At 39.8% G+C, this 10,535-nt stretch overlaps 1 protein-coding gene and 1 pseudogene across 3 annotated transcripts in view; both read left to right on the top strand.

Annotated features, from left to right (window-relative positions):
• Nucleotides 1-4,569: 4,569 nt before the first annotated feature.
• Nucleotides 4,570-10,535, top strand: part of Tesk2 (testis associated actin remodelling kinase 2) — a 91,423-nt gene continuing 85,457 nt past the window's right edge. For all 3 annotated transcript variants that reach the window (XM_010610163.2, XM_010610164.2, XM_033767229.1), the window contains exon 1: nt 4,570-4,880. In XM_010610163.2, coding sequence (XP_010608465.1) covers nt 4,659-4,880 — 222 coding nt within the window. In that variant the 5' untranslated portion in view covers nt 4,570-4,658. The remainder of the gene's footprint in view (nt 4,881-10,535) is intronic.
• On the top strand, nt 5,275-5,388 carry LOC117287431 (annotated as a pseudogene).

The following is a 10,535-nucleotide window of genomic DNA, read 5'->3' as shown; positions in this document are numbered from 1 at the left end:
TTTTTTTTTTTTTTTTTTGGTACTAGAGTTCGAACTCGGGACCTTGCAGGCGCCGGAAACACTGAGCTAAACCCCTGGCCCGGGTTTATTTTTTAATAAAAGGAAACAAAAGATTATTGCTGTAGTTGAAATTCCTTTTGTTTTCCTACCTTTTCTCACCAACACCAACACAATTACACTATAAATGTATCATCTTTTTAGTTCATGCTTTGAAGTATCACTATAAATTTCTTTTATGACAGGAGTTGAAGATTTACTGCTTACCAGGTGCTATTAATCTAATCAATAACACTATGGTTGCTATAAAGATTGAATGAGTTAATATATAAAATAGTATAATGTAGGTGCTGTTTTTGTTTTTAGTACTGGGGATTGAACCCAGGGTCTTGTGCATGCTAGGCAAATGCTCTACCACTGGGTATCTACTGTTTTTATTTCTAGTTGGGTAACTGGAAATATAGCAAAGTTAAATAGATGTCTGGGTTCATAAAACTGCAGATTAATGGAGCAAAAATTGAACTCCAATTGTTTATTTTGAAGTCCATATAGTATACTATGGCGGGGGATTGTGCATTTTTTTTGTAATTTAAATAAATTATTTGTGTTAGTATTAGGGATTAAAGCAGTGATACTACTACTGAGATATATCCTTAACTCCTTAAACAATTTTTTAAAAAATGCAGGGTCTCCCTAAGCTGGCTGAACTTGAAATCCTCCTTTTTCAGCCTCCTGACTAGCTGAAGTGTGTGCCACCATGACAGTTTAAAAGCTTTTTTGAACTGTGTGTGGTGATGTAGATTATAGTATAGTTCCAGCTGAGCCTATGCAGTGTAAAAGCTTAGTAAGATCCTGTCTCAACTGGCTGGGGTGTAGCTCTGTCCCTAGTGCTGGGGCGTGAGGGGTGGCTTGAATTAAATTTTGTTTGTTTGTTTGTTTGAGACAGGGTCTCACTATGTAGTTGAGACTGACCTAGAACTCTCTCTGAAGCCCAGGCTAGTCTCGAACTCACAGCGATCCTCCTGCCTCAGCATCCCAAGTGCTGGGATTACAGGTGTACGTCACCATGCTCGGCCTGGCTTGAATTAAATTTTAACCATACCACCCACTAAACTTGCTGTCCCTCCCCGAACATTGCTATTGAAATATATCCACACTGCTAGATATAATTCATTTATGTCATTAGATACTGTGTCATTGTTATATGGAATTTATTTATGTAACTGCTGTATATAGTTCAATCTGTGTTCCTACAGATGAAGTTCCGCTTGTCGCCTCCCTCACTCCATTACATACCATGCTAAAATGAAATGAATTTTCTTGTTTAGGTTTCCTATTACTTAGCAGCAGGAGTTCTCTTAGGGTACAACTTAAAAAATAGGTTTTTTTCCTCTTGAAAAATGCTGTGAGCAAAGATTCGATGTTATTTATTTTTGAAATTATGTCAAAATTGTCATTCAATTATGCTACTGTAAAACTTGTAACAGGATTCCTATCAAACCAGTTCAGTTGTAATTAGCAATTTCTTACCTCCTTCTGCCCACCTGAGAATGTAAAACCAGACCGTTGAGCTGCAACAATTTTGTCTTCCATGCTTTAGTGTAGAGAACTAGGACCTGGCATCCCCATTAACCCTGAGGGCATTGAGGAGATTAATAATGTATTTCATTAAAAATAAACTGAATCTCAAACAATGAGAAAGTCAGTACTAGATGGTCCTGGGTGGGTGGAAAACCACATGCAAGCCAGCTACTAAGGTGGCTGAGGAGGAGGAGGATCTTAAGTTGGAGGCTGTTGTGGACAATTTAGCAAGACCATGTCTCAAAACAAAGTAAAAAGGGCTGAGAGTATATCTCAGAGGAAGAGTGCTCCTGGTTGCAGTTCCCTGTACTACTAAGTCAGTAGATGACAGACCTGTTGAAGTGGACAGTTAATTTAGCACGCAGCTATGTTTTATGTATTCAGTTTCATGTTAATATGGTTTATTTTTCTCAAGTTTTTTTCCTTCTTTTCTGTCTCCACCCAAGTTATAATCAACCTGGTTGTCTTCTCTACTTTATCTCTGTCCTCTTTTCTACCCAGGTGACCAGTTTAACTCCTTACAACTCATATGGAAAAACACTGAACTAAGTAATGATGGAAAAATTCTAAGCCTTGGGGCTGGGTAGACATTAGTTTCAAGCCTTGTTCTACAGGTGTGTGTGCTTGGACAGGTTACTTAAAACCATGAGCCTACTTTTCTTTTTCTGTAAAGTGAATATCACATTTCTGGAGGATGTGGCAGGAAGATCACAAGTTTGAGTCCAGGCTGAACAACTTAGTGAGACCCTGTTTAAAAAAAAACCAAAACTGGAGATGTTGCTCAGTGGTAGAGTGTTTGCTTGCCTCCTATGTGTGAGGCCCTGGCTTCAGTGTCCAGCAATAGTCTGCTCCACTCGCAATGGTGAGCAGACCTGCTTTGGTGATATGTTTTGAGGATTAAAGGAGAACATGCTAGTAAAGTTCCTGGTGCTTAAAAAAAACCAAAACTATTAATATTCCACTTTCCTCCTGTATAGAATCGTCAGTTCTTAGTATGTGTAGCAATCACTGTGGAGCTCAGACTTCCAGGCTTCACCCCAAGTGATTTAGTAATCATTGGTAAGTCCCAGAACTCTCTTTTTTTTTTGGTACTAGGGATTGAACCCAGGACCTTCATACTGAACTTTTATATTTTTTATTTTGAGACAGTATCTTAGTTACTTTTCTCTTGTTGAGACAAAATACCTGACACCCATAGTTAAAAGGAAAGAGTTTATTTAGCTGACAATTTGTAGAGGTTTCAGTCCATAATCAGCTGGCTCCAAGGCAAGGTGCCACATGGCAGAGGGGCATCACAGAGGAGAAGTGCCCATAAGTAGCAAGAGCAACAGGGGACCTTAGCAATTTTATCCAGACTACCAGGATTGGGGTGGTGCCAAATCAATCAGTGGACTGATTTAGTAATCAGATACCCTTAGTCCCAGCATCACACACTCTAGATTCAGCCACTTCTGAAAAAGCCCTATGACTGCATGAGGCTTTGGGGGGACATCTAGACACAAACCGCAACAGACAGGGTCTTGCTGAGTCACCCAGGCTAAGCTTGAACTTGATGATCCTATATTCTCTTCTGAGAGTACTGGGATTACAAGTATGCCCAGCTAGAGCGCTGGGTTTTAAACAGTCTCCTCAGGTAATTTTGAAGTGAATGATCAATAGACATACCTTGAGAAATGCAGTGCTTTGGTTCCTTGGTTCTAAGGCTAGCTTTGTTAATAGTTTATAACATTTATTTATAGCATTCCTATCTTATAAAAATTTTTTTTTGATGCAGGGTTTTGCTATGTAGTTCAGGCTGACCTTGGAATCACTATATAGCCCAGGCTGGCCTCGAACTCTCTGTGATTCTTCTGCCTCAGCTTGCCTAGGTGTATGCCATCATACCTGTTGAGCATTTCTACTTTAGGAGCCTTGTGTTTCCTCAAATATAAAATAAGTGACTGTACTCTATGATCTCTACTGGCCTCAAAGTTTTGTTCCTGTGACCTTAGATTTTTGATTTAGCGCTCCTAATGTTACTTTTTGGCAGATTCTCCCCCCTCCTTCCTCCTCGCCCCCACTGGGGATCAAACTCAGGACCTGTGCTTGTGAGGCTCGCAGTGGAACCACTGAGCTGGCACATTTTTAATAGAGATATTATATGTTTTTATTCTTTGGGAGCTTGGATTATTTTTTCTGTGAAGACTGATAGAACTAGTTTAAGCAAAGATCATTTATTTTAAAGTGAATATTTCAGAGAACCTTAAGCCAGAATGCAGTCAGGCCTCAGAATTTGGAGCTATAGCATAATAGGAAAATCAAGACTTTCTCTTGCTCACTGTCCCTGTCTCCACTCCTCCTCCATCTCCTTTTTTTTTTGGTGCTGGGGATCGAACTCGGGTCCTTGCGCTTGCAAGGCAGGCCACTAAACCGGAACTAAATCTTCTCCACTCCTCCTCCATCTCCTTTTTTTTTTGGTGCTGGGGATCGAACTCGGGTCCTTGCGCTTGCAAGGCAGGCCACTGAACCGCTGAGCTAAATCCCCAGCCCCATAAAATTATTTTTAAAAAGAAATAAAAATTAAACCGGGCGTGGTGGCGCACACCTGTAATCCCAGCACTCCGGAGGCTGAGGCAGGAGGATTGCTGTGAGTTTGAGACCAGCCTGGGCTACATAGTGAGTTCCAGGTCAGTCTCAACTACATAGGGAGACCCTGTCTCAAAATAAATAAATAAATAAATAAAATTATAATGCAGCCATACTCTGGAACTTGAGGCAGGAAGATTGATTGCAAGGCCATTTCTTTTCTTGGTACCGGGGCTTGAACTCAGGAGGTTGTGCTTGTAAGGCAGGCAGCAGAACCACTGAGATAAGTCCCCGGCCCTGAAAATATTTTTTAGATAATGAATATTAAGAGATAGAATGTGAAAGGAAATATTTTTACATGGGTACTTCTTTGATTTGCATGTATTTTTTTTACTGTTTTAATGGACTTTTTTCTCTCTTGTTTAGTGTCAAACTGGAAGAGAAGTAAAATTCAACAAAAACTTACTATGTGTGAAGTTCTTTCTTAAAAAGAAGAAAAAAGTGATTACTGGATTATGGATCGGAGCAAGCGGAATTCAATTGCAGGATTTCCTCCCCGAGTGGAGCGTCTTGAAGAGTTTGAAGGAGGTGGCGGAGGGGATGGGAACACAATCCAGGTGGGAAGAGTTTGGCCATCTTCATATCGAGCTCTTATAAGTGCCTTTTCCAGACTGACACGTTTGGATGACTTTGCCTGTGAAAAAATAGGGTCTGGCTTCTTCTCTGAAGTGTTCAAGGTGAGTGATTCCTCAGCAGTTTTCATATTGTCTTGCTAATGTCTGATTCACTGAAGTGTTAATAATTGTGTTTAAATAGAACACAGATTTTGCCTAGTCAAAGTGCTCTGAATCTTGAACACTGCTTTAAACTTTACAAGCTCTTTCTTAACTTGTGAGATAATTTTGTTTTAATTATAAAAATAATATATGTTGTATCAAGTGTGGTGCACATCTGTAATACCAGCATTCTGGCAGGCTGAGGCAGGAAAATTGAAAGTTTGAGCACAGCCCCGACAATTTAGTAACTTAGCATGCCCCTGTCTCAAAATAAAAGAATAAAGGGTAGGGGATGTAGCTCAGTGTGAAAGCCTTAAATTCAATCTCCAATACTACAAACTAAACTAAGCCAGGCTTTTGTAGACTAAGACTTAATGAAGAGGTGCAAAAAAAAAAAAAAAAAAATCCTCTTTTGCAGCCCAGAACTCATTGTTCAGTGTGCGTTTTGATGCATGTAAGAAGGAACATTACTCGGGCCAGGATTTAGCTCAGTGGTTCCACCGCCTGCCTTGCAAGCACAAGGACCCAAGTTTGATCCCCGGTACCAAAAAAATAAAAAAAAAGAAGGAACATTACTATCGGGTGCAGTGGTACAAGCCTGTGATCCTGGGCCTCCTGAGGCTGAGGCAAGAGGAAGGAAGCCTGGACAATATGGTGAGACTCTGCCTCAGAAAACAAAGCAAAAAGGGCTGGGGATTTAGCTTAGTGGTTCCAGCACCTGCTTTGCAAGCACAAGGACCCAAGTTTGATCCCTGGTCCCCCCAAAAAGAAAACAAAGCAAAAACAAAAAATTATGATAACCTAGCACAGATTAAAGCAATGGAAGTGATGGAAAGTGTGAACAACAACAGCACAACAAAAACTCAAACTAAACCAGGCTGATAAAAATTTAAAGACTATACTGGGCCAGCAGTTTAGCTCAGTGGCACCATGCCTGCCTGGCAAGCACAAGTTGGATCCCCAGTACAAATAAATAAATAAAAATAAAGAATATACAAGATTTATTTAGATTATATTTATTTTGTTGAATTTTGCAATGGTGTTTTTTTTTGTTGCTTTTGTTTTTGTTTTTGGTACCAGGAATTGAACTCAGGACCTTGCACAAAAAGGCAGGCCTGGCATCACTGAGCTACATCCCCAGACCTTGGTTTATGGTTTTTCAGTTATTTTGGTTGTTCCAAATATATAATCATATTGTCTACAAAAAGTTAAAGAAAATAGGTGCTTCTCTTACCTTGGTCTCCCTCACATATGAACATATCTATGTATGTGTGTGTGTGTGTGTATTCTCTCCAATAATCACTATTGGCCATTTGTTGTACATGTTTCTGGACCCTTTTCTGTATTTATACACACACATATGTATATATAAATTACATATATTTGTATGTGAACATACACACATGTACGTGATAGTTTTTGCTTGCTTATTTTATGCTGAAGATCAAACCCAAGGCCTCATGTTTGCTAAACACACACTGTCTGCGTCTAAGCTATTTCCTGAGCCTGTTTGTATGTATAATGTTTATTCACATGTACGTACGTATGTACTTATTTACTCGAGACCATCTGATTGTGACTTGGAGCTACCCTTCTGGTTGGGAGCAACCCTCCTGCCTCCGTCTCCCGGGAAGCTGGGACTATGGGCAAGTGCCACTGCTCACAGCTTGTCTGCTTGCTTGTTTGTTTTTTTTATATAGAGTCCTTAGTACTCTCAAACAGTCATATTTCTCCAGTTCGTTCATTCTCCCAGCTTATTTCATACTTTTTCTTCTCTCATCAAATTCCCGTATTCCTCTATAGACCTCATTTTCAGTGGGGAGCTTTCTTTCTAATTCACTGAGAGAACCAAAGGATGCAGAAGAGAATCCCACAGACTCCCATTGCTACAGAGAGCTACGGCCTCTCCGCTTCACGCATCTGCTCAGCCTTTGCCTCGTCATCGTGGATGCACTGGCCATGGCCTGAGTCCTTCTTCCCCTTGGAATTATAATTCCTGTGTCCATTTCCTCGCTAGTTACTTAAGAAATTCTCCCGTCTTTCCTATATTTTCACTTTCTACGAAATGATTCCCATCCATACCTGAAAAATATTCTTTTAATGAAAAAAAGAGCTTATTTTGAATATTCCCTTTTGCTGTACTTTTCCACGTCTTGTTGCCTTTTGGACCAGAATGACTCCACAAAATTGTCTCCATGTACCATCTCCAGCTCCTTATTCCTAGTCTCTCTCTCTCTCTAAAAAAATTACTGTGGCTGGCGATTTAGCTTAGTAGTGCTGCTGCCCACCTCACAAATGCAAGGATTTTAATTGTTGTAAAATGCAGAGCATTAAAAAAAAAAATTACTGTGAGGGCCGGGGATTTAGCTCAATGCTTCTGCCATCTGCCTTGCAAGAACAAGATCCCGAGTTCAATCTCTGGTACCAAAAACAAAAACAACCCCCCCCCAATAAGAAATAAAACAATACAACAACAAAAAAATTACTGTGGCCGGGCCTGGTGGTGCACGCCTTGTAATCCCAGCACTTGGGAGGCTGAGGCAGGAGAATCGCTGTGAGTTTGAGACCAGCCTGGGCTACATAGTGAGTTCCAGGTCAGTCTCAACTACATAGTGAGACCCTGTCTCAACCCCCCCCCCACAAAAAATTACTGTGATATAATGCACATAACATACACTTGCATTTTTTTTTTTGAGTCAGGGTCTTACTATGTAGTTCAGCCCAGGATGGCCTCCAAGGATTGTGACAATCCTTCTGCTTCAGCCTCTTAAGTGCAGAGATTGCAGTTGTGTGCCACCATGCCCAGCTAAATTTACCATTTCTAAGTGTATAGTTCAATGGCATAAATTCCATTCACAGTACTGTGCAGCTGTGTTACCTGTTTTCAGAACATTTCTATCATCCCAAACAGAAACTCTGTACCATTTTATATATATATATTTTTGTTTGTTTGTTTGTTTGTTTGTTTTTTGGTGTGTGTGTGTGTTTGTGTGTGTGTGTGTACTGGTGATTGAACTCGGGACCTTGTGCAGGCAGGCTTCAGACTCAAAGTGATCCTCCTGTCTCAGCCTCCTGAATGCTGGGATCACAGGTGTGCATCACCACACCCAGGTCTGTGCCATTAAATGTTGACTCACCATTTCCCCCTTTACCTAGCCCCTAGTAATTTCCATTCTAATTTCTGTTTCTGTGAATTTGCTTATTCTAAGTACCTCATGTAAGTGGGTTTATACCGTAATCTTTTGTGTTTGGATTCACTTAGCATAACATTTTCAGGGTTATCTGTGTTGGATCATTTACTATATCAGAATTTCATCACTTTTTATAGCTACATACTTCTGCACTATATACATTTACTGTGTTTTGTTATCCACTCATTATTTATCAACATTTAAGTTTTTTGGGGGGTACCGGTGATTAAACCCGGGTCCTTGTACTTCAGAGGCAGGCAGCAGAACCACTGAGCTAAATCCCCATCTCAACATTTGAGTTTTTTCTATCTTTTGACTATTGTGAATAATGCTGCTGTGCATGTTGGTATAAAAATACTGTATCTGAGTCTCTTAGTTTCTGTTTTTTGGGGTACCGGGGATCAAACTCAGGACCTTGTGTTTTCCAGGCAGGCACAGCACCACTGAGCTAAATCCCTTGCCCAATATAAAAATTTTTATAATAACCATCCTAGTGAGTATGAAATGGTATACTACTGTGATTTTGATTAGCGTTTCACTAATGACTAGTGATGCAAAGCATCTTTTCCTGTGCTCATTAACCTTTTGTATATCTTCTTGGAGAACTGTCCAAGCCTTTTTTGCATTTTTGAATTAGATGTGTTTATGTATTTTATAGTTAAGGGATATTTATGTAACTTTTATCAGATGCATACTTTGCAAATATTTTCTCCCATTCTCTAGTTTGTGTTTCACTTTTTTTTTTTTTTGGAGATAGAGTCTTGCTGTGTTGCCCAAGCTGGCTTATAACTCCTGAGCTCAAATGATCCTCCTGCTTCAGGCTCCTGAGGAGTTGGGAGTATAAGCTTATATCATTGTGCCTGGCTTTTCACTGTCTTGATAATGTTCTTTGTTGCACAAAAGTTTCTAGTTCTGACTAAGGTATCTATTTTTTCTTCTGTTTCCTCTGCTTTTGCTATCATATTCAGGAAATTATTTCCAAATCCAGTGTCACAAAGATTTCCCTAAACTTTTTTTTTCTTTTTTGTATTTTTAGTGCTGGGAAATCAAACACATGGCCTTAAGCAAACTAGACAAGTGCTCTGCCACTGAGCTATATCCTCAGTCTGTGCACTATAATTTTATAAAGGAAATTTCTTTTTTGCAAATTCTGAGCATATCCTTGTAGCCCCAGTTACTTGGGAGGCTGAGGCAAGAGGATTGCTTAATCCCACCAGTTCAAGACCAGTCTGGATAACATAGTGACAATTCATTAAAAAAAAAAAAGCTGGGGATTTTTTAGCTCAGCAGTTCTACCGCCTGCCTTGCAAGTGCAAGGGCCCAAGTTTGATCCCAGGTACAAAAAAAAAAAGTGAAGGGTTATGGAATTAGCTCAATGGCACCACACTTGCCTTGCAAGTGCAAGGTCCTGAGTTTGATATAAAAAAAAAAAGTGAAGAAAAAAGAAATGAAGGACTGAGAGTGTAACTCAGTGATTTTATTTATTTATTTTTTGCAGTGCTTCAGATCAACCAAGGGCTTTGTGTATGCTGAGCATGTATTCTGTCATTGAACTACATCCCCATCCTTCTGATTGGTTTCTTTCTTTTCTTTTTCTTTCTTTCTTTTTATTTTTTTTGGTACCAGGAATTTGAACTCAGGACCTTGCACTTGTGAGGCAAGTGCAGTGCCACTGAGCTAAATCCCTGGCCCCCTCAAATTGGTTTCTTTCCCTTCATGATATGAATTTAAGTTTCCTCTGTCTTTTCGTGGCTTGATTGCTCATTTCTCTTTAGTGCTGAATAATATTTCATTTTCTGAGGAGTTAGGAGTGCAGTTCAGTGGTTGAGCATGTGCTTAGCCTTGAGTTCAGTCTCTAGCATTGAAAAAAAAATTCATTGTATGTACCACAGTTTATTGATTGCTTCCAGGTTTTGGTAATTATAAATAAAGTTGTCATAAGTTGGGTGTGGTGGCACACAACTGTAATCTCAACACTTTGGGAGGCTGGGGCAGTAGGATTACAAATTCAAGCATAGCCTTGGCAACTCAGTGAGACTTTGTCTCAAAATTAAAAAAAATTTATTTATAAAGGTCTGGAGTTGTAGCTCAGTGTAAAGATCCTCAGTTCAAACCCCAGTTCTGGGGGTACGGGAGAAAGCTGCTGTGAACATTAGCACACAGATTTTTGTATGGAGAGTTTTCAGTTCTTTTTGGGAAATGTCAAGGAGGGGTGACTGTTGGGCTGTATGGTGGGTGAAAGTATATTCAGGTTTGTAAAACCACATTATTGTTTTGCATTCCAGCCAGCTCTGAATGAATGTTCAGTCCTGTTGTACTGTGTCCTCACCAGGACTTGGTATTACCAATGTTTTGGATGCTGACTATTGTTTGTTTATTTGTTTTGTTTTGTTTTGTTCATTTGAGACAGGGTCTCACTATGTAT

The sequence above is a fragment of the Fukomys damarensis genome, unplaced genomic scaffold (genome assembly GCF_012274545.1).
Source record: "Fukomys damarensis isolate Sample0158 unplaced genomic scaffold, DMR_v1.0_HiC HiC_scaffold_23, whole genome shotgun sequence".
Classification (NCBI taxonomy): Eukaryota; Metazoa; Chordata; class Mammalia; order Rodentia; family Bathyergidae; genus Fukomys; species Fukomys damarensis.
The sequence above is the reverse complement of the archived record's forward strand: the minus strand, read 5'-3'. Positions and strand labels throughout refer to the sequence as shown.